Here is a 24386-nt window from a genome sequence, read left to right on the forward strand (position 1 = left end):
TTCTGACTTATTTCACTTAACATGAATTTTTCAAGGTCCATCCAAGATCGGCTGAAAACAGTGAAGTCATTATGTTTTATAGCTGAGTAGTATTCCATTTTATATATATATACCACAACTTGCTCAGCCACTCCTCTGTTGTTGGACACCTGGATTGCTTCCAGGTTTTGGCTATTATAAATTGTGCTGCTAAGAACATATGTGTACACAGATCTTTTTGGATGGGTGTGTTGGGTTCCTTAGGATATATCCCCAGGAGAGGAATTGCAGGATCATAGGGTAGGTCCATTTCTAGCCTTCTGAGAGTTCTCCAGACTGTTCTCCACAGAGGTTGGATCAATTGACATTCCCACCAGCAGTGGTTGACCTCACAACCTCTCCAGCATTTTCTGCTGTTACCTTTTCTGATGAATGACATTCTCACAGGAGTGAAGTGATATCTCATTGTTGTCTTTATTTGCATTTCTCTGACAATCAGACTTGGAGCATTTTTTCATGTGTTTCTCAGCCTTTTGGATCTCTTCTGTGGTGAATATTCTGTCCATGCCCCCCCCCCCATTTTTGGATGGGGTTATTTGTTGTCTTGTTGTTGAGATTTGCAACAACAAGACAACATATATATATATATGTTTATATATTCTTTATATATTCTAGTTACTAGCCTCTTGTCTGATGTGTGTCATGTAAAGATATTCTCCCATTCTGTGAGGGGTCTCTTGGTTTGGGTAGTAGTTTCTTTAACTGTGCAGAAGCTTTTTAATTTGATGTAGTCCCATAGGTTTATGCTTGTCTTAGTCTTCTTTGTAATTGGATTCGTTTCATTGAATATGTCTTTAAACTTTATGCAGAAAAGAGTTCTGCCAATATTTTCCTCTAAGTATCTGATAGTTTCTGGTCCAAGTCCTTGATCCACTTGGAATTTACTTTTATATTTGGTGAAATATAGTGGTTCAGTTTCATTCTTCTGCATGTTTCAACCCATTTTTTCCAACACCATTTGTTGAAGAGGCTCTACTTTCCCCATTTAATAGTCTGGGCACCTTTGTCAAAGATTAGATGTCCATAGGTGTGGGGTGAGGTCCCACTTTTAATATAAAAATTATTTTTTTCTTTTTTTCTCAAGGATATCTTGTCACCAGGAATCATGAGCAATCCATTTGCACACCTTGCTGAGCCTCTGGATCCTGCAGAACCAGGAAAGAAATTCTTCAATTTGAATAAGTTAGGGGATTCCAGATATGGTAGGTACTCAAGGGTTGAGGCAATTACAAAGCTATTTAATTCATTAGGGTTTAAGATTGTTGCTAGAGGGTAGCAGAGAATGGCTGGTGTAGGATTACACACGTAAGCTCACTCACATAAGCATACCTTTCTTATACTGTTGCTGTTTAAGTTGGTGATGATTATGTACTTGTAATGTTCACATAACACTGTATTATCTAGAGCATTTGTTTCATATGTAGTATCATTTAGTCTGAATAGCATCATATTTATAGAATGTGAGAATTCCTCAGGAAGTTGTAGCTCAGAGAGGGTCAATGACATGATGAAATAACAGCTAGGTAAGCTAAACAGCAAATGATGACAAAAGCACAAGTATTTTCTAAATATTGTGCTTGCTCTGCCTTTGTAGTCGTGCCTTTTCCAGATAGTTTGGTAACATATATATATATATATATATATATATATATATATAGTCAGGATGAAACTTCTACTTTATACACAAAATAATTTTCCTATTGAATTATCACTGTTTTACTGTAGAATTCCAGTTACCATTGGTCATACCACATGGTGTTTGCCATTTGATTTCTCTTAAACAATATGCGTAAACTATACTTTGATCTTCAAGGAAGTTTTCTCACTTCTTAAATCTTAATTTTCATAAGAAATACAAAGTATGTGTAACAAATAAAAATCTAGATGACTTTCATGATGATTTAAGGGAAACTTGTTGTTATTGGAATCTAAAGCAGGGCAACCATTTAATTTGAAAAAGTTAACAATCGTTATTTTATTTTTGCCTGGCCTGAGTATTTTCTACTGCTGAATGTCTCTCAAGATCATTCAATATCTATATATTTTAAACTGCTGAACACTTTAGCCCTTATTCTCTCTTTGTTTGAAGAAGTCTGTTGCCTCATAGCAAGTTTTTACAGAAATTGGTTTTCGAACTCTTATACTAAGATGTCTCATGATTTTATTTGTTTTGTCATGCTTTCTCTTTTACTCCTAGGACGTTTACCATTTTCTATCAGAGTTCTACTGGAGGCAGCCGTTAGGAACTGTGATCAATTTTTGGTGAAGAAAAACGACATTGAAAATATCCTAAATTGGAATGTCATGCAGCATAAGAACATAGAGGTGCCATTTAAGCCTGCACGTGTCATTCTACAGGACTTTACGTGAGCCTAATGTCACTTAATTCTCTTCTGCCTCCCATATTGACCTTTAGATAGCTTTTATAACTCTTTCTCTCATTCTCTCTCTCTCTCTCTCTCTCTCTCTCTCTCTCTCTCTCACACACACACACACACACACACACACACAACGTTGACTGGAGAATTTATCACCCAGTCTCCAGACACTTGTGAAAATGAAAGGGAGCTATTAATCCTGGGAAGCGAAGAATAAACTGGATCCTTTCAAGCAAGTCAGAACGTGCCAGTCATTCCACATTTTCCAGTGACAAGGGTCATGTTGGTCTTAAAGATCCCTGCCCTAAGTAGTCTAGCAAAAGGTGGAAAAAAAGAAAAAAAAAAGCATGGGGTGGAGCTATCGCAAAACTTTTACTCCTCACATCCTATCATTTAGGGAACTAGGTTTTAAACAGTTGTCCTTGGGACAGTTGATGTGCTCTCCAGTAGGGGGGATATATAGTTCACAAGGTCTCACCTATTGCTGCTCAGCTTCAGTTCACATCCTACTATTCTGAGGAGTCAAAGACTGGCCTCTTTGTTGTTGTTTTTGTTTGTGTGTGTGTGTGTGTTATTGTTTTCTAGACATTACCTTTTCATTTTAAAATAATATTGTTTCATTCCTTTTAGAGACCAAGTTTCATTTGTTTAGAAGAGTATTGCTTGTATTTCATGTACTAACAATAAAAGAGAAGGATTCACTTAATATAGATTTGCTTTGGGAGTCGGGCTGTAGCGCAGCGGGTTAAGCGCAGGTGGCGCTAAGCTCAAGGACCGGCGTCAGGATCCCAGTTCGAGCCCCCGGCTCCCCACCTGCAGGGGAGTCACTTCACAGGCGGTGAAGCAGGTCTGCAGGTGTCTGTCTTTCTCTCCCCCTCTCTGTCTTCCCCTCCTCTCTCCATTTCTCTCTGTCCTATCCAACAATAATGACATCAATAATAACTACAACAATAAAACAACAAGGGCAACAAAAGGGAATAAATAAATAAAATAAAATAAAAAATTAAAAAAAAAAGATTTGCTTCACAGCCTTAATGAATCATATCCATTCCTTCAAATCTGATCTGAAATTGAAGGTATGATCAGTATGTCATCTACAGATCTTTGTCACCACACCATGAGCAAGTCATATCAATCAAGTTACAGTGTTTTAAGTGTTAGTTTTCCCATAGTTTCTATATTTAAGATAAATTCATAGTTAGTAGGTTTTTTTCTTTGTGGATTTCTCCAGTGGTTTCTATGAAAGGAAATGTGTTTAAAAACTTTCACTGTTTTTTTTTTTTAATTTTTTATTTATAGATAGAAATGAAGAAGCAGAGAGAGAGAGTGACAAAGACTGAGGTACCGAAGCTTCTTTCAATATGGTGAGGCCTGTGCTAGAACCTGGGACATGTACATAGCAAAGCAGCATACTGCCCAAGTGAGCTTTATTTATTTATTTATTTATTTATTTTTATTTCTTATTGCCACCAGGGTTATTGCTGAGTCTCAGAGCTGGCACTATAAATCCACTGCTCCCTGTGGCTATTTTTTTCCATTTGTTTTCTTTCTATTTTTATTTGATAGGACAGAGAGAAATTGATAGGGGAATGGGAGAGAGAGAGACCTGCAGACCTGCTTCACTGCTCATGAAACGTCATCTTCTCTGCTGACAAGGATTGGGGCTCAAACCCAGGGGTCCTTACACATGGTGGTATGTGAACCCCCCCTCAAGTAAGCTCTTTTAACCAGTCCAGATTTATTTATTTTATGAGGGGAACTTTGGCTGGAAGACAGAGAAATCACAGCCCCACTTCATCATATTTGGTGCATCATCAAGCCTAGCATCTCATGCTTGCACTTTACCTGCTGAGCCACCTCCCAACCACAGAAACCTTCACTTTTTTCATTCATTGGTTACTAGCTTCACCGATGAAACAGTCCTGTTACATATTACTATCAATTGGAGCCAAAGATGAAGAAGCCAGTGATGTAAGAACAGATTTTTTTTTCCCCTGAATTCTCTCTTTTCTTAGGGGTGTGCCAGCTGTTGTTGACTTTGCTGCAATGCGTGATGCTGTGAAAAAGTTAGGAGGAGATCCAGAGAAGATAAACCCCGTCTGTCCTGCTGATCTTGTGATTGATCATTCCATCCAGGTTGATTTCAACAGAAGGTGAGAAATTAAGATAAATACTTAGACCTTCTTTGTGCAAAGGTGTGTGTGTGTGTGTGTGTGTGTGTATGTGTGTGTGTGTGTGTGTGTGTGTGTACACGTATACTTGAAGTAAAGAAGAAAATCTTTGGAGAAATATATTTAGGAAAACCCTATGACTTTCCAATGGAGACCACTTGAGAAGAAGGTACAGTTTTGAAAATCTTTTTCTGGGAAGGAAAGGCAGGAGATAGTTTGCCTGGGAGAGCACTTATCTCATCAAGTATGAAGCCCTGGCTTCAAGCCCTGATACCCCCTGGATGTACCATGAACAAGTACTACGGAAGCTCCATGAGTGGTGGAGCAAGGCTATGGTATCTCTTCTCTGTTTTTCAGCTTGTTTCTCCCTCTCTCTCTCTCATCCTCCTTTTCTCTCAGATAAAGAGTGAGAGAGTTGGTCAGGAAAGGCCACTTGGCAGTGGTATCACACATGCATGAAACTGTAAAAAGAAACAGAACTTTTTCCCTTTATTTTGGGAGAATGTTAAATCCCAATGGAGACCATATGAATTTCTGCTATGAGAGATTATTATACAAGTACGTATTTGACATCCAAAACTGTTTTTTTACTCATTGGATCCTTATTCCATCTTTGATGCTAAATAACTATTTCATATCTGACTAAATCTGCTTCTCCATGTTCAATGTAATTTTTTTTCTCTTTAAACCTAATACTCACCCTTTCCTTTTTCCTTCATTTTTTTCTTATTATTTGGGGTTATCTGCTATTTTCTCTCTCTGCCAAAATCATACCAATCACCCTAAAATCTCAGAAGCAGTCTACATTAATAATTTATATCTTACACATCTACAGACTGATCACTTTCTAAGATAAACATCATGAGGGAGCTCTGCATCCTGCCATAGAGTTGAAGTTGACTGCTCACCGCTGGACAGTAGGACAATTCCATTCCATGTGGGTTTCCTTGGGGACCCAGGCTGAAAGCAAAAACAGCTATTTATTAATCACAGATGCTTAAGAGGGCAACTAGGGATTCACAGTCTTTCTTGAGGCCTAGATCCAGACTGGCATAGAGTCACTTTTTATCCACAGTGTCATTAATCAAAGCAAGTCACACAGTCAAGCCCAAAGTGAAGGTGGATCAGCACTCTCCATCTTATATAGAAGTAAATATAAGATTACCCAGCAATGGTCTGGATACAGGAAGACAGACAGGTACAGGAAGGAGGCCAGTATTTTAACCTGGAAATATAATGAGCTGAAGTTATGATCAACTATCAGAGGAGGAAGAAAGAACTTCTCTGCATAAAGTGATGGGAAAATTGATTATTCAGCAGAGGTAGTTTAATTAAAGCATTAATATAAAATTTTCAAGTTTAGAAGAAATTTTTAAATATATACTTGTTAAGTGATGATTGGAAATGCCTTTTCAGATCAATAAGCAAACTCACGTAGGAAAGGAACTACTGTGCCAGGTTGAGTTCACATGTTATCATGCTCAAGGACAAGGTTGGAGCCCCTGTTCCCCATCTGCAGGGGAGACGCTTCATGAGTAGTGAAACAGGCCTGCAGGTGTCTGCCTTTCTCCATCTTTATCTTGCCCTCCCCTCTCAGTTTCTATCTGTCCTATGTAATAATAATGATAATAATAATAATAATGGAAATGACTGTCTGGAGTGGTGTACTCATAGTGCCGGCACTAAGCTCCAGCAATAACAGGTGGCAAAAAAGGAGAAGAGCCTGCTTTGTCCACACTAGCCTCTGGTGCATCATATGGAAGTACTATGACCCTGGGGGAAACTTTGGTGTTATGGTGGTTCTCGTGCTCTCTGTCTCACTTTCTGTCTGGAAAGTTGACATGAAACGGTGTAACTCTAGCAACAATAAAAAAATAGTAAATTAATTTTTAACAGAAAGACTTTTTAATTGTAGAAGTACCAAATGAAACAAAAAAATAAACCTTAGATTTGTTTGAGCTTGTTGCATAAAAAAAAAAAGGTATGGCAAAGTATCAATATTCCTATTAGATAAAGAACATACTTAATAGATTAGGAAAATAGTAAAACCCAGCAGGTAATAGGCAAAGGAAAGTGAATATTTTGTAATGCAAGAAATAATAAAGAAATGTAAATGGGAAACAGCATATAAAACCTTAACCATACTAGTAATAAAAAAAAGGTAAATCAAATCCTTGAGATATAATTTTCTCTTATCAGTATAATTAAGATTAGAAAATGAACATTAATTATAAAGATATCATGAGGAAGACATATTTATACACTGCTGATAACAAATTAAAAAATTATGAAAGCAATATAAAGAACTCTAGGAATTTCTTTATCTTGTGTAGGAGAAAAATTAAGCACATGCTAAATATCTGAAGATCGGAAAAAGCTTAAAGATTAAACAGCATTCATTAGCACACTATTTATACTAATAAAAACAAGTATTCTAAATGTAAAAGAGTGATATATTGAATGATGGTACCTCTTTAAAGTAAATTACTAGGAACCTTTACAGTTATACTTAATAGTGGGCTTACTAAAACTTAGGACATGCTCATATCACAGCTCAGTGACTAAATGTGAATTTCAGGTATAAAATCATCTCAGCGGGTTAGTGATAGTTTACTCAGTGGGACTCATTCTTTGCCATGCCTGCAGCTTAGTTCTGAGCCTTATAGCACTGCATGGGAGTGTCAGCACTAGGGGAAGCTTTTACTCTTTGTGTCTCTTTGTCTAAAGTAAAAAGAATAAAAAAATTGACCCTTGAATGGTAAACCCATTCATGTGCAAGGCTCCAATACCATATACACAAAAACAAAATAACCTCAACTAAATGAAAACATACAGAAATGAAAATAATTGGGAAGAAAAATGCCAAAAACTAAGTAATTTTCTATGGAACTATAATTATTCTTTAGTTCTATATGAAGAGGCAATTATTTTTAGAATTAAAAATCATTTAGGAATCTGAAGTAAAACCAAAGGAAGGAAAAGAAAGCATTATTTGCTTCTTTAGAGAATTCAAGTGGGTTCTATTATTGTCTCAAAGGAAATGTAGAAACAAGTTATTTTCTCAAATTAATATTGCCTATATCCAAATCAGATGAATTCAGCATAAAGAAAAATCTGTTTTGTCCCCAAATATACAGTTCTTGAACAAACTAGATACAGGCCAGTTCTTCCTTTTATTATAATTATAAACTTATCTTGGGGGCTGGGCTGTCTTTCTTGAAGATTGTTATTGGTATTTATAGATTCATTTTGATTGTTATTGGTATTTATAGATTCATTTTGCTGGTCTGAAAGGCACAAGTATTGATGAAGACAGAAATATAATTGCCCTAAGTCTTTGTGGATTCAGTTCAAAAAGCTCTTGAGGGTGTGGGAAACAGCATAATGGTCATGCAAATAGACTTTCATGCCTGAGGCACCGAAGGTTCTAGGTTCAATTTCCCACACCACCATAAACCAAAGTTGAGCAGTGCTTTGGGAAAAATAAAGTTTTAAAAAACTCTTGATTATTAAGCAGATATCAAATGTGGACATTACCAAGTTCAATGTAATTTTTTTTTCTCTTTAAACCTTGATGTCTGGGCCGGGTATGATAGCTCATTTGGATAGTATACTTGCTTTATCATTTGTATAACCCAGATTTGAGTCCAGTTCCCACATCACTGAGGAAAGCTCCTATGTTGTAATGTCTCTTTCCATCTCTGTCTTTCTATCTGAAGTAGTCTGCCCACAGTGGTGAAACCCTGGTGATTACAAAATAGCTAAAAGAGAATAAACCTCAACATCTGTCGACTCAGGTCTCAGTTGTTTATGAACTGTGTGTGTGTGTGTCCATCCATCCCAAGGACCTTGTGCATGTTCAGTTCAACCACTCCCAGGCTCAATTACTTTTTTTCCATTTTATTTACATAAGCTAAATATGGTGAGAAAGACCACATCACCACTCCACCATCTGTGGGGCTTTCACAATACTCCCATGTTGTACTGGGGCTTGACCCTAGGGCCTTCCATAGGGTGGGGGCCACTGTAAGTAAACTATCTCAAATACCTAAGTCTAGGGAGGCGTTTTGATCCAAATCTAGCAAACACTTTTTCAGTGTGTGTAATTAGCAAACATTTCTCTTAGAAATATTTTCATTGTGGTGGCCAGGAGGTGGCACACCCAGTTAAGTGCATATAGTACTAAACGCAAAGACCCATGCAAGGATCCAGGTTTGTGCCTTGAGATCCTCACGTGAAGGGGGATGCTTCATAAGTAGTGAATCAGGTCTGCAGGTATCTTTCTTTCTCCCTCTCTCTCCCCCTCCTCTCTCAATTTCTCTCTGTCTTATCCAATAAATTGAGAAAAAAAGAAAAAGGTCCCCAGGAGCAGTAGATTCATAGTGCAAGCACCAAGCCCCAGCAATAACCCTAGAGGCCAATAAACAAAAAACAAAAAAAAAAAGAAGGAAAGAAAGGAAGGGAGAAATGTTTTCATTGTGGTACTTTTTATTTTTTTAGTTTGATTTTGCAATTTGACCTCTGTAGCTCTTTCCTAATTTTTGTAAGAAATTAATGTGATATGTGTTAACGTTGGGAAAACTGTGTGCTGTGGACTTATTTCCAGTTTCTTCCAGAAATTAACAATTTTAAAAAAATTGGGTAATGGTTAGTGGGAGAGTAATTTTTAAAAAATATTTTTATTTACTTATTATTGTATAGAGACAGAGAAATTGAGAGGGGAGGGGAGATAAGGTAGGGAAGAGACAGAGGAATACCTGCAGCCCTGCTTCACCACTCATGAAGCTTCCCCTCCAGGCGAGAACCAGGACCTTGAACTTGGGTCCTTGAGCACTGTAATGTGTGCGCTTAACCAGGTGCGCCACCACCTGGCCCTGTGGGAGACTAATTTTTTTTCAGTTGAATTCTAAGCTCTTTGCCAATAATAATAATATCATATTATTCCATGTTTATTGAGTTTATAAAACATTATAATGTTTTATAAAGTTATCTCATAGCCTTTTAAAAAATCCTGATAAGACTGTCATAACAATTTTGACCAGGTTTTATGAGTGTGAAAACTTTTTCATTTGTGGATTTCTGGAATATCATGAAATATAACACTTCGAGGCTTTGAACTATGTCCAACTATGAATTCAAATATAAGAAATTTTTTCTTCAGTCTATAAGGTCATTCACATTCAGAGACCTTATTAAAAGCTCACATAGGAACCAGGTGGTAGGGTATTCGGTTGAGTGTACATGTTATCATACTCAAGAACCCAACTCAAACCCCCAGTCCCCACCTGCAGGGAAGAAAGCTTCACTGTTGAAGCAGTGCTCCAGGTATCTCTCTCTCTTCCTCCCTATCTTTCTTTTCCCTCTCAATTTCTCTCTATTAGTTTCTCTCTGTCTCTATACAAAAGCTCACATAGACTGGATAAATTTAGGAAAGTCTAATGTTGAAAAAAAATCAGAATTCCAGGTCTGTTTATTCATTCCAGTAACTTGAATTAATTGATCCCATGTTGACATAATTAATATTTTATTTTCATGAATTTTCATTTGTTCTCTACCTGGAATTAATGTATTATAGAACAGTTTAAGTATTTCTGGGTTTTGCATGTCCTGTGAATATGTTGTTTTTATTAAATTGATGCTCCTAGCACTCTCTGGGGTACATGTTCCCTTTCCAGTGCTGCTTCTGCTGTAAGAAGCTTTAACATCTTCTGCATTCCCTGTGCAATAGGCGAGAAAACACAGGATAATGACCATAGTTCAAGAGTGCTCCTAACACAACAGAACTAATGAGGATAAGCTAGACTGGTTAAGGTTAAGAAAAATACTTCAAAATACTTTAATTTGTTTTGAAATGCTCATCTATTTGCTGGGTTTTTGCATTTTAATATATTATACATATTCTATATCTATTAAAGATCCTTTGTCACATTTCTTTTTAATTTTTATTTATGAAAAGGAAACACTGACAAAGCCATAGGATAAGAGGGGTACAATTCCCACCACCAGAACTCCACATCCCATCCCCTCCCCTGATAGCTTCCCTATTCTTTATCCTTCTGGGAGTATGGACCCAGGGTCATTATGGGGTGCAGAAGGTGGAAGGTCTAGCTTCTGTAATTGCTTCACCGCTGAACATGGGTGCTCACAGGTCGATCCATACTGTTAGCCTGTCTCTCTCTTTCCCTAGTAGGGCAGGGATCTGGGGAAGCAGGGCTCCAGGACACATTGGTGGGGTCATCTGCCCAGGGAAGTCCAGTTGGCATCATGGTAGCATCTGGAACCTGGTGGCTGAAAAAGAGTTAATATATAGAGCCAAACAAATTGTTGACTAATCATGAATCTAAAGGCTGGAATATTGCAGATGAAGATTTGGGGTCTCAATTTTGGAAATAGCTAGTAGGCCTATTTTAGGTATATTCCAAAGGGCCCATGACTATACTAGTTTTTTCCTGAGCCTTACCTCTGATATTCAGGTAGACCCAAGTTACTGTCTGGGGAGATGATGTCATGGCTGGAAAAATGACTAGAAAGCTGGATCAGGGAAGAGAATAACTCCCAAATATGGGAAAGGTGTATAAATATTGTTGACTATAGACCCCATCGATTTGATCTGAGGCCCATATTCAGTTTAGGAGCCTATGTAACCTCTGCATCCCTGTAGGTCTGAGTTCATATTCTGTGGTCATGAGTAGGAACGTTCCAAGCTGCCCTAATTTCAGGACCCATCTTCCTCAGGTGGTAGATAGAGTATATTATCCAGACTTCCTTTAGAGGATGGAACATTCTCTACGATTATTGATCCACATAGAGGGTAAGGTCCTATGGGGGGCCCACAAAGGGGTCTGTTTTGTTGTTCCTGATGGAGATGACCAGTGACAATGGAGAGAGGGATCTATTCAAGGTCTAGGCCCATCATGTCTATGTGGGAATCCCAGGACTCCCCGACTAGGGCCCCAGATGATGGGGTGGCTTAACCCATGGCATCACTTATGAGGGCCCTTCTATGTCCGGAGCCTGACTGACTTCTTCTACCTTGACTCAGAACAATGCCATTTGATTATACATGTCCTGAAAAAGTTTTTTGTTGCTCTGTGCTGCCAGTGTCATTCCTGATGGGCTGAATGGCTTTTAAGTAACTTCAGCATATAATCTGGATTTATGTACTCTCTTGTGTGCCACCATCCTCCTTATAAACCCCTGTTGAAGACATAGGAGATTGTGATTCTGTTATTATTGTGCCTCCTGTCCTTGCTAGGTCCCCTTTTCATATCACATACAGGTTTAAAAAAAAAAGTCACCCCTGACACAGTTCAGCTCAGAATGGTCAGCTTAGCTCAACAAGATCATGGATGAGAAACAAGTACAAAAGCAAGGCATCTTTAAATGGCAGTTGCCATTGTGACTATAAATGTAGACTTTATAATTAGATTTGTTGCGACTTGAATTCACCTACTGGTTTCTACTCATGTTTAAAAGCATGGAAGGAATCCCTGGAACCAAGTAATTTCTTTCCTGTGTGAATGAATGCAGTGATAACACCCAGAAAGCCTACTGATAAACTGATTTTGTTTATTCATTACCAATCAGTTTGATCAGTTACATTTTAAGACATAAACCTAACTTAGTTTTTCCTCTCTGACAGGGTGGACAGTTTGCAGAAGAACCAAGACCTGGAATTTGAAAGAAATAGAGAACGATTTAAATTTTTAAAGGTATGGACATTTTAGTTACATTGATTCTTTATGGATATGGGATCCCAGGGAGGGATGTGTAAAGAAAGATGGACTCCATAGACATACGTCAGACATTCATGGTGACTCATTCCATTTTTCCATCCTAGTGGGGTTCTCAAGCTTTCCAGAACATGCGGATTATTCCTCCTGGTTCAGGGATCATCCACCAGGTGAACCTGGAGTATCTGGCAAGAGTGGTATTTGACCAGGATGGATATTATTACCCAGACAGCCTTGTGGGCACAGATTCACATACCACCATGATTGATGGTTTGGGAGTTCTTGGTTGGGGTGAGTATTCTTCCAATTCCATGTAATATGCTGGAGGAACATTTTTGTTTGTTTTGTTTACTGCTATTATTTCCAATGTCTAGCAAAATGACTATAGTAGACAGTAATAATGTTTGGAAAAAAATGAACTGGAATAAGAAGTGTATACATTTAAATTACATGAAAGTCACCTGGGTTGTTTCTTAAAAATGGAGACTTTTATCAGGGAGGTTCTTGATAAAAGTATGTGTGTGTGTGTGTGTGTGTGTGTGTGTGTGTGTTACTTTGAGAAATACTTGTAAAAAAATTCTATAGAAGGAACTAGAGAAGAAATAACTTTTTGTATAGAAAGAAACATGACTGAGCTCTGTATTCAGAAAACATTGTAGCTGGGTTATCATCTGTGAAGAACACTGACTTATGCTAGAGAGATACTGTGAGGAATAAGAGATGCATTATTCTGCTCCATGCAGGTGTGGGTGGCATTGAAGCAGAAGCTGTAATGCTGGGCCAGCCAATCAGCATGGTTCTCCCCCAAGTGATTGGCTACAAGCTGATGGGAAATCCTCACCCCCTGGTAACATCCACTGACATTGTGCTCACCATCACCAAGGTAATGATATACTGCCTCTCCCATGGTCTTGGTCAGTGACGGTGACAAGCAGAAAAGAAATACATAATGGAGTCTCATGTGCTCTAATAATAACTCAAACAGAATGCCGATAACTTTAAACAGAAATGAGATAAGAAGATAAACCAGTTGAGTTTTGAATATTCTGTTCCTTTATAAATCATTTTAGGGTTTTTTTTTTTAATTGTGAAATAGTTAAAGTATACGTATTAAAGTTACATACATATGCCCACCATCTAGATAATTCAGATGGTAACATTTTGCCATGTTTGCTTCAGAGTGTCTCTGTATTTTTTTCTTACTTGTGGTAAGAACCAGACTCCCCCTTTCTAAGAATAATCACTATCCTGAAGTTGTACAAATCATTCCTCTTAGATATGTTTATATTTTACTATATTTCCCTACATGTTTTTTCCATTTATGTAACCCATTCCTTCTATAAATTTTATTTGGCTTTTTTTCATTCCCATTTCTGTATTATAATTTATGTTATTAAAACAGTTGTTTCTCCAAATTGCAAAAATAGTACTTTTTAAAAATATTTATTTCATAGGACAGAGAGAGGTTTAAAGAGAATGGAGAATAAGAGACACCTCTGTGAAATTTGGAATTGGATTTATTTGAACACTGTAACTTACAGTTTATCTTTGTTCCATTCTCTAGATGGAGTAATAATAGAACTTGCCTACAAAAATTGGCAGAATCCTGTATGACTAAGACAGTTTAAACTTGTAATTGTCTACAGTTGCAGACAATCAGTCCACAACTATGAACAGATCAGTCACCGAAGCTCTGGCTAATGCTTTATGTTTGAAAAAAATATGTGAATCAGACTGAATTTTACATTGCATTGGACTTGCGCCTGTATTCTAGGATAATGTGCTTATTTATTACTTATTTTTATGAAAGAGTAAACGAGGGACAAAGATTAGAGCACCTCTCAGTGCTGCCATATGAGGGTGCCTAGGACCACTGGAACTTTAAGAAAATACTGTGCTCTAATGCTTAGTATCTCCCTGATCTTTATTTGTAATTACTTTATTTATTTTTAATGCATCATTAGGGAATGAACCAGGACCCTCACATATATGCAAGTCTGCTGAGAAATCTCCTTGGCCCAATATTTTAATTCTATATTTTAAGAGTTGGAGCAAGAATGAAAAAGAGAAAGAGAGGAAGGGGGGCTGGGTGGTGGCGCACCTGGTTAAGTGTACATATAGCCATGCACAAGGACTCTGGTTTGAGCACCCACTTCCCACCTGCAGGGTGGGCCACTTCATGAACAATGAAGCAGGTCTGTAGGTATCCATCTTTCTCTGTCTTCCCTCTCAATTTCTCTCGGTTGTGTCAAATAAAAACAAGGGGGAAAAAAAAGCCAGAAAAAATGTCTGCCAGAAGTGTTGGATTCGTAGTGCTGGCACTGAACCCCAGCAATAACCCTGGTGGCAACTTAAAAAACAGAAAAGAAAAGGAAAGGGGGGGAGGACCAAGTGGTAGTGCAGTTGGTTAAGCTCACATGACACTAAACACAAGAACCAGAGTAAGGGTCCTGGTTCGAGTCCCTGGCTCCCCACCTGCAGGTGGGGTTGCTTCACAAGTGGTGAAGCAAGTCTGCCTTTCTCTCTCCCTCTCTGTCTTCCCCTCCTCTCTGTCCTATCCAGCAATAACGACAGCAACAACAATAACAACAACAACGATAAACAACAAGGGCAACAAAATGGAAAAAATAGCCTCCAGGAACAGTGGATTCATAGTGCAGGCACTGAGCCCCAGCAATAACCCTGTAGACAAAAAAAAAAAAAAAAAGAGGAAGAGAGGGAAACATCACTGCATTGCTTTGTCATCCACGGTGCTCCTATGTGATACCTAGGACCAAGCCCAGGGTCTCATGCCTAATAAGACATAATAGTTTACCAGCTGAGCTATCCCCCTCCAGTTATATTTTTTGAATGCAACCAAAGATATGTTAAACTAATTAATAAACAATGCTGGTTTATAAGAATTTCGAAGTTCTTCATTGTAGATATTGGATATTAAAGCTCAAACTTTTCTGTTACTCTACTTAGCACCTCCGCCAGGTTGGGGTCGTGGGCAAATTTGTTGAGTTCTTTGGGCCTGGAGTAGCCCAGTTGTCCATTGCTGACCGAGCTACTATTGCCAACATGTGTCCAGAGTATGGAGCAACTGCTGCCTTTTTCCCTGTTGATGAAGTTAGTATCAAGTACCTGGTACAGACAGGTAAGTGCAGTGAAGAAAGTAGCAGCCCTTTGTAAAATCTCATAAAATGCTGGGAATTGGGACAGCTACACTGGCCTCTGTTCTCAAATGCTCTAGGTCAGATTTTTTTTTTTTAATTTAAGAAAGGATTAATTAACAAAACCATAGGGTAGGAGGGGTATAACTCCACACAATTCCCACCACCCAATCTCCATATCCCACCCCCTCCCCTGATACCTTTCCCATTCTCTATCCCTCTGGGAGCATGGACCCAGGGTCATTGTGGGTTGCAGAAGGTAGAAGGTCTGGCTTCTGTAATTGCTTCCCCTCTAGGTCAGATTTATAGACTTGTTCTTTCTCTGAAATCAGAATGGTTGTTGGGATATAAGAAGACAGAAATCGATATGGCATGGTCAGTAGAATGAGCTCAGATATTGTGGAAGCCTAGCAATTTGTACTGGTCTACTCCTAGTTATTAACATGATACAGATAATTTTCAAAATGGTAACTCAGTAGCAGTACTTAGTAACAATACTGACTTAATTCAGTAGAGACAGAGAGAAATTGAAAAGGAGGGGGAGATAGAGAGAGAGACACCTGCAGACTTGCTTCACTATTTGTGAAGCTTTCCCCCTGCAGGCAGGGACCTGACACTTGAACCCAGGTCCTTGTACACTGTAGTGTGTGTATTTAACCAGGTGCTCTACTACCTGGCCCCACAATACTGATTCTCGTTCTTCACAAATCTTGGCTTTTGATGAAATTATGATGAGGACATCTGTTTAAAAACTAGTGTTTTTATTAAATACAATGTCCTTGAAGTCGGATCACTGGTACTCCCCTCACCACCCTCCCCCAAAGGATTTGAAGTGAAAAGGGTGTAGAAATAAAAGAACAGAATGGATAGTTGAGGGAATTGATCTAAAGAAAAATAAGGAATGGATAGTGAGAAGGAACAGGGAAATCTCCAAAATATATCCAGAGCTAGGATTAGTTTTTGAGGCACCAGAGGTACCAGTTTAGTGATCTGGTACCAAATTTGTAGTATCAATTAGATTGAAACAGTAAGAGAAGTTTTTCCATGCATGTGGGTGGAGAAGATGGCATAAGATGTACTAGTAAACACATGACACCAGGCCATGATAAGGAAACTTAGTCATCTTGGGGCCGGGTGGTGGCACACTGGGTTGAGCACACATGGCTACAATGCGCAAGGACCCAGGTTCAAGCCCCTGGTCCTCACCTGCAGAGGGAAAGCTTCACAAGTGGTGAAGCAGGGCTGTAGGTGTCTCTCTCTGTCTCTCTTTCCCTTTGTTACCCCCTTCCCTCTCCATTTCTGCCTGTCTCTATCTAATAAAGATTTTTTAAATATTTATTTTATTTATTTATTCCCTTTGTTGCCCTTGTTGTTTTATTGTTGTGGTTATTATTGTTGTTGTCATTGTTGGATAGGACAGAGAGAAATGGAGAGAGGAGGGGAAGACAGAGAGGAGGAGAGAAAGATAGACACCTGCAGACCTGCTTCACCGCCTGTGAAGCGACTCCCCTGCAGGTGGGGAGCCGGGGTTCGAACCGGGATCCTTATGCCAGTCCTTGTGCTTTGCGCCACCTGCGCTTAACCCGCTATGCTACAGCCCGACTCCCCTAATAAAGATTTTTTTTTTTATTTTTTAAAAAAGGAAACTTAGTCATCTTTTATCAGATCTGCACTGGAAACTGATGACCTTTTCAAGTTTAAAAATGAAAACGTATCTCAAATGCAGACTAATTGTAGTTCAGGAATCAGGCTCTCAAACTTTGTCTTCTTCAATTGCCAGAGGAATGGGTACACTGCATGTCGATTGATACTTGATGAGTTCTAATATAATCAGTGTCTAGATAAGAATTAAACAGCAGAGTGTGAAGGTCATCTTCCTGGTGATGCAACCTTGTGAGTTCAGACTTTGAACTTTGGAATCAAACTCATGTTCAGATCCTGGTTCTATGGGACAGTTTCTTTATCTCTTTGAGCCCCCATTTCCTCATTTAGATAATAGAGAATAGTAATGTCTCATAGGGTCAGGACAAAGGATTTGATATTGAGATAATAGATATAAAATGATTAGATATAGAAAGTATTCTAGAACTGGGGGGGGGGGAAGCTGGGGGAATATTACTATTCTAACAAGAATAATGTGTGGAATGTTGAGTGTTTTGACAATTAGCTAAGTCCCAGTTACTCCTAATTAAGGATCATCATCAAAGAGAGAAGGAATACTTAAAGGTAGTACCAGAACCTTCTTCAGAAAATAGTCTCTAACAATCTAAGGGAAAGAGAGAGGCAGGCAGGGAGTATGGATCAACCTATCAATACCCATGTTCAGCGGGGGAGCAATTACAGAAGCCAGACTTCAACCTTCTGCATCCCACAGTGACCTTGGTTCCATACTCCCAGAGGGTTAAAGAATAGAAAAGCTATCAAGGGAGGGGATGGGATACTGAATTCTGTTGGTGGGAATTGTGTGGAGTTGTATCCCTCTTATCCTATGGTTTTGTCAGTGTTTCCTTTTTATAAATAAATAAACAACAAACAAACAAAAATAAAGCTAACAAGATCCACACATTAAAAAAAAAAAAAAAGAAAAGAAAAGAAAAGAAGTCAGGCAGTAGCACAGCCGGTTAAGCACATTGGGCGCAAAGCGCAAGGACCTGCAGAAGGGTCCTGGTTTGAACCCCCCCCCCCCCCCGAGCTCCCCACCTGCAGGGGAGTCGCTTCACAAGCAGTGAAGCAGGTCTGCAGGTATCTATCTTTCTCTCCCCCTCTGTCTTCCCCATCTCTCTCTATTTCTCTCTGTTCTATCCAACAATGACAACAATAATAACTATAACAATAAAACAACAAGGGCAACAAAAGGGGATAAATAAATAATCTAAAAAAAAAAAAAGACTTGAAAAAAAAAGAAAAAATAGTCTCTGGTATGAACAAGTCAGTGACTGAACCTAGTAAAAAGCATCATCCAGGTTTTGTCAGAGTTTCCTTTTACAAAAACAAACAAACAACAACAACAAAAAAGCACCATCCACTAATAAGTCAATTAGCCTGAATGCTGAACTATCAGCAGAACTGTTGGAATGTGTGTACATGAAGTGCTTACTGTGTATATTACTGCTGATAGGGACTTTCATTTAACAAGGAAATATTGGCATCTGTTAATATTCTTCTAAAAATAACATTCATTTAGGTCGTGATGAAAAAAAAGTAAAGTATATTAAGAAGTATCTTCAGACAGTGGGAATGTTCCGAGATTTCAGTGACCCATCTCAAGACCCAGACTTTGCCCAGGTATGGGAGTGTCATGCTTCCTCTTCGTCAAGTTTGTGATTCTGGTTATGTATGCTTTTTTTTTTCTTTTCTTGGGTGTATTTGTAGAAACTCAGCCACAGCTGGGGGCTGGGTGGTGACATACCTGGTTGAGCATATTACCATGCACAAGGACCTGGCTTTAGCCTTTGCTCCCCACCTGCAGGGGGATGCTTCATGAGTGGTGAAGCAGGAATGCAGGTGTCTCTCTCTCTCTCTCTCTCTCTCTCATCCCCTCCCTCTTAATTTCTCTCTGTCCCATCAAATAAACTAGAAAGAAAAACTCCAGTGTTGCAGTTGGTTAGCATGTGGTACTTATAAACTAGAAGGAAATTTTTAAAAAAATGGTTTTTGGGAGCAATAGATTTATAGTTTCAGCACCAAGCCCCAGTGGTAACCCTGGTGGCAGTTAATATATATATGAAGAAAGGAAGGGAAAAGAAAATCAGCCATTGCTAAGTCATTATAGGAAAATATAAGGAGGCCGGGCAGTAGCAGTGGCACACCAGTTAAACACACATATCACCATGTGCCAAGGACCCAAGTTCAAGCCTCTGCTCCCCACCTGCAGGAAGCAGGTGAAGCAGGTCTGCAGGTGTCTGTCTTTCTCTAACCCTATCTCCCCTCCCATTGCAATTAATCTCTGTCCTGTCAAATAAAAAATAAAAAATAGAAAGAAAAAGGAAAATAATGACTGCCAGGAGCAGTGGATTCATAATGCAGGCACTGAACTCCAGCAGTAACCCTGATAGCATAGAGAAGGAAAGAAAAGAAAAGGAATGAAGGAAGGAAGGGAGGGAGGGAGGGAGGGAAAAAAAAACAACAGAGAGCATTTGAAGACTGAAAACTGTCTCAGTTGCATAGTGCATCTGTTTTGCCAATCCAAATTCTAGACTGGCCCCCACTGCATTGGAGATTTTTATGCTGTGATTTCTTTCCCTTTCCCTCTCCTAGTTGAAAGAGTTGGCCTGGAGCAATGAAGCCCCTGTGATCACAATCAACAATTTTTAAAAATTACAGTAATAAAAAGATAAGCAATTATAAACATTGACAAAATAATATGACTTAATTATATTCATTCTTCTCCACCTATCTGTGGCCATTAATTAGGTTGAGTATGCTTTTCCTCCTCTGTGGAGGTCTTTAAGAAAGACTTTACTACAGTGACTGGAGTTATATAAAGACTAAGCTCAGCATATATTATAAAAAGTTGTCGTGCTGCACCATGGAGGAGAGAAAGAGAGAGAGAGAGAGAGGAGATCCAGAGCGGAGAGGGAACACAATTCTTTATTCTCGGGCACCTCAGAGTTGGGTAAAAGTGCAGTGGTTCGGGCCACGTGGAGGTAGCAAAAATGGCCGCCTCCCACGTGCAGCAGCCCTCTGTTCACCAAGGAGAAAAGCGGGCAAGAGAGAGGGGTGGAAGAAGGGCTTTATAGGGCAAAAACCGGGAGTGATGAGCCGGGACAGGATTGGTTGGGAAGGGCACTTCGAGAATATCGTATTAACTCTCGCAGGAACTGGCACTAGCCTGAGGGGACAACATGGCTGAACAAGCGCTCCAAGAATGTCCCAACTTTCGCGGGAACTGGCACTAGCCTGAGGGGACATCTGCACAGCAAAAGGAAAGAAATGGAAGTGTATACACATCGACTTGTTCTGATTTATCATATTTCACTTTCATATTTGAGGCTGAAAACAAATAGTACATTGTTTTCTCAGTAGCGAAGGTAGTTGCAGAACTCTTTATTTACTTATTTTATTTATTTATTCATGTTTTAGATAATGGCAGAAAGAAACTGAGAGGGATGGGGGTATTAGAAAGGATGAGAGAGATACCTACAGCACTGCTTCACCATTCGTGAAACTTTCCAGTGGGAACTAGGGACTTAAACCTAGATCCTTGAGCATTGTGACATGTACACTTTACTAAGTGTGCCACTGCCCAATCCCTGGAAATCTGACTTTTTTCTAAAAATCTCAGTACACTTAGAAAAAATAAATAGTCAGTTAAACTAAGGCCTTTTTCTGGCACAGGTGGCTTATTTGGCAGCATCCTTTCCAAATCATCTTGGAAAAAGTAAAGTGGTTTTCTATTATTTCAGTAGACAGCCTGTCTCAGATGAACCTAAACAATAAAAGAAAGGGGCTTGGGCAGTGGCACATAGAAAACGCACATAGTACTAAGCTCAAGGACACACACTAGAATCCCGGTTCGAGCCCCCGGCTCCCCATCTGCAGGAGGGAATGCTTCACGAATGGTGAGGCAGGTCTGCAGGTGTCTCTTTCTCTTTCCCTCTTTATCTCCCCCTCTCCTCTCAGATTTTCTCTGTCCTATACAATTAAAAAGGAAAAAAGGGCCACCAGGAACAGTGGATTTGTAGCCCCAGCAATAACCTTGGAGCCAAAAATAAATAAATAAATAAATAAATAAATAAATAAATAAAAGAATGCCCAATCTTCTTTGCAAAGAACAAGCAGAAAGTACAGAATAGGAGATGCCATGATCATTCTAATCAGGGCAAGACTTCTTGCCTGTCTCATGATGCTTGAGTGCTCCTTGCAGGTCTTTGAAAATCCATCCTTTAAGTACTAAAGTAACTATCACTTTTGTTATTTTTGATTATGGTATTTCAGGGGTGTGTGTGTGTGTGTGTGTGTGTGTTTTCTCTATCAAATGTTCTGGTATGGCTTTCTGGTTTTATTTTCTCTGTGGGAATAATGTCAGTTCTACAGTTCATTTTCTTTTGTGTGGAAAGGTTGTGGAATTAGACCTGAAAACCGTAGTTCCTTGCTGCAGTGGACCCAAAAGACCTCAGGACAAAGTTGCTGTGTCAGACATGAAAAAGGACTTTGAGAGCTGCCTTGGAGCTAAAGTAAGTACCTAGGAAAGGTAGGTGGAAATCTTTCTAGCCTGCCCCAAGACCTAGTTTCTGGTTTCTTAGTGCTCAGACTTTTTTTTCATTCCACTTGATGATGAATCTTTCTGAAATTTGGTGCTAAGAGTGTTTTCCTTCTGTTTTAACAGCCTTAATGCCTCCTTCATTAGCTAAGAGCCAACTTCCCCTAGAGCATGTGACAGTCTGTAAATATCTTAAAAGCATAACAACTTTTCCATATGATTCTCACCACATTGTCTAACTGCCCAAGCTTTTTCTACTGTTCCATCTCTACTTACCTTTCTGTGTGTTGGAACCTGTTTTCTCCCCATGACATAACCTTACATCTAATAGAAGAAAACTACTTTCGCATTTGAATCATCCTGGCACTTGGTCTGAAACTGATATTCCATATTTTTTAAATTACAGGGTTGGCACTTTATATTATTTTCATGTATGGCTTTTCCCTACTGGATTATAAATTGAGAATAGGCATTTTAGAATCATAAAGTTTCAAACAGTAGATTTTCAATGAACACTTTACATGTGAATGATTAAGATGTGTGATGAATTTATCCTTGGATAAATTATACCAAATATTCAGCTCTAAAGGCACATGTTGGAAATATGGCAGGTTTGGTCTCAAACCACTGCTATTAAGCAAGTCAGGGGAAGCTTTGAGTTTCTCAGTGCATATAAAAGTGATGTGTGATGAGCCAGGAAAGCAGCCTAGCAGACATAAGGGCCTCTGAGGACCCTAGTTCAAGTCCCCCAGCACCACCATATGCTTGAGCAGTGCTCTGTCCTTGCTGTCATTGTCTCTTTCGTGTGTGTGTGTGTGTGTGTGTGTTTGTGTGTGTGTTTTAAAAGAATATCAAAGTGTAAGCTTTTTAAGGATTTATTTATGAGACAGATGTATATAGAGAATCAGCATCACTCTGACATAGCATGCTGGGGATCAGATGATCAGACTTGGGACCTCATGCTTAAGAGTCTAATACTATCTACTGTGCCACCTCCCAGACCACATACATATATTTTGCGTAAATCTTTTTTAAAGTTATGTTCACACTATTCTGTAGAAATGTACAGTAGCATTATGACTATCAGTGTGCATTTCTTAATTTTTTAAATTTTAGCAAAATGTATTTTGGAAAGAGGCATATACTAAAGGTGGCATATGGGCTTGAAAACAGGAAATGAGATACGTTGTTTATTTATTTATTTATTTTTGCCTCCAGGGTCAGCTCGGTTCTGGCACTATGAATCCACTGTTCCTGGTGTACATTTTTTTCTATTTTGTTGGCTAGGACAGAGATAAAATAAGAGAGGAGAGGGAGATAGACAGAGAAAGACACCTGCAGACCTGCTTTGCCACTTGTGAAGCTTCCCCCCTGCAGGTGGGGAGCAGGGCCTCGAACTCAAATCTTTGCGCTGGTCCTTATGCTTAGTACTATGTGCACTAAACGGATGCACACCGCCGAGCCCCCTTAAGAAAGTTTCATAAGGGCCAAGGAAGTGGTTCAGCTGTAGAGTGCCTACCTTGTGTGGGATAGGTCTGGGTTCTACCCTAGGATCATATGAGAGCAAAAAGAACTCCATGAATAGAGGAGTGGTATTTTGTTCTCTCTCTGTCTCTGCATCTCTCTCACTGATTCTTTCATTCTCAAAATAATGAATGTTGGACTGGGGAGGTAGACATGTCCAGTGTGGCTATGTGAGACACTGGCTTGACTTCTAGAACCACATTGGAAACACATACACACCTTTGTAGAAACTCAGTGAGTAAAATATTTGCATTCATGAGACTGTGGGTTTGATTCCTACACAGTTTATGCTGCTTAACTGCATGATACTGTCTGCACTTAAGCAGGTGAACCACCACCCAGCCTCCCTATTATTAAATCACTATTAATAAATAAATAAAAGAATCTGTCTTTAAAATATAGTTACCAATGTATGTCTTCTTGAAATTTTAACTACATTTATTTTTATTTTTCCTATAGCAAGGATTTAAAGGATTCCAGGTTGCTCCAGATCACCATAGCAACCATAAGACTTTTATCTACAATAATAGCGAGTTCACCCTTGCTCATGGTTCTGTGGTAATTGCTGCTATTACTAGCTGCACAAACACCAGTAATCCTTCAGTGATGTTAGGTGCAGGTAAGCATCCATTGAATTTTTCTCCATGGTCAGTTGGGTGACCCAGGGGTACAACTAAATTCTGCATGGTGCTCCCTGAATCTTTCCAATGGTAGAGGCTTACTGAATTGGAAATATGTACACAGGAAATAGTTTTCAAAGCAAAATACTTTCAGTAAGCATAATGGTTTTTAGAATTAATATAGAAAATAAGTAGAAAAAAATAAAGACGAATTTCTGGTAAAAAGTAGAATCTTAGGGAGTTGGGCGGTAGTGCAGGGGGTTAAGTGCAGGTGGCGCAAAGTGCAAGGGCCGGAATAAGGATCCCGGCTTGAGCCCCCAGCTCCCCACCTGCAGAGGAGTCACTTCACAAGCCGTGAAGCAGGTCTGCAGGTGTCTTATCTTTCTCTCCCCCTCTCTGTCTTCCCCTCTTCTCTCCATTTCTCTTTGTCCTATCCAACAACGACGACAATAAGAATAACTACAACAATAAAACAAAAAGGGCAACAAAAGGGAGTAAATAAATATTAAAAAAAAAAAACTAGAATCTTGCATCTCAGGTAGAGTGCAGGACTTGTATGCCTGA

At 39.1% G+C, this 24386-nt stretch overlaps 1 protein-coding gene across 2 annotated transcripts in view; it reads left to right on the forward strand.

The window, feature by feature from the left end:
• Positions 1-24386, forward strand: part of ACO1 (aconitase 1) — a 78785-nt gene that overhangs the window by 28223 nt on the left and 26176 nt on the right. For both annotated transcript variants that reach the window (XM_060199682.1, XM_007531242.3), the window contains exons 2-11: positions 1124-1241; positions 2237-2405; positions 4433-4570; positions 12231-12300; positions 12429-12612; positions 13065-13204; positions 15289-15460; positions 18661-18761; positions 21536-21652; positions 23662-23821. In XM_060199682.1, coding sequence (XP_060055665.1) covers positions 1145-1241; positions 2237-2405; positions 4433-4570; positions 12231-12300; positions 12429-12612; positions 13065-13204; positions 15289-15460; positions 18661-18761; positions 21536-21652; positions 23662-23821 — 1348 coding nt within the window. In that variant the 5' untranslated portion in view covers positions 1124-1144. The remainder of the gene's footprint in view (positions 1-1123; positions 1242-2236; positions 2406-4432; positions 4571-12230; positions 12301-12428; positions 12613-13064; positions 13205-15288; positions 15461-18660; positions 18762-21535; positions 21653-23661; positions 23822-24386) is intronic.

The sequence above is a fragment of the Erinaceus europaeus genome, chromosome 10, assembly GCF_950295315.1.
Source record: "Erinaceus europaeus chromosome 10, mEriEur2.1, whole genome shotgun sequence".
Classification (NCBI taxonomy): Eukaryota; Metazoa; Chordata; class Mammalia; order Eulipotyphla; family Erinaceidae; genus Erinaceus; species Erinaceus europaeus.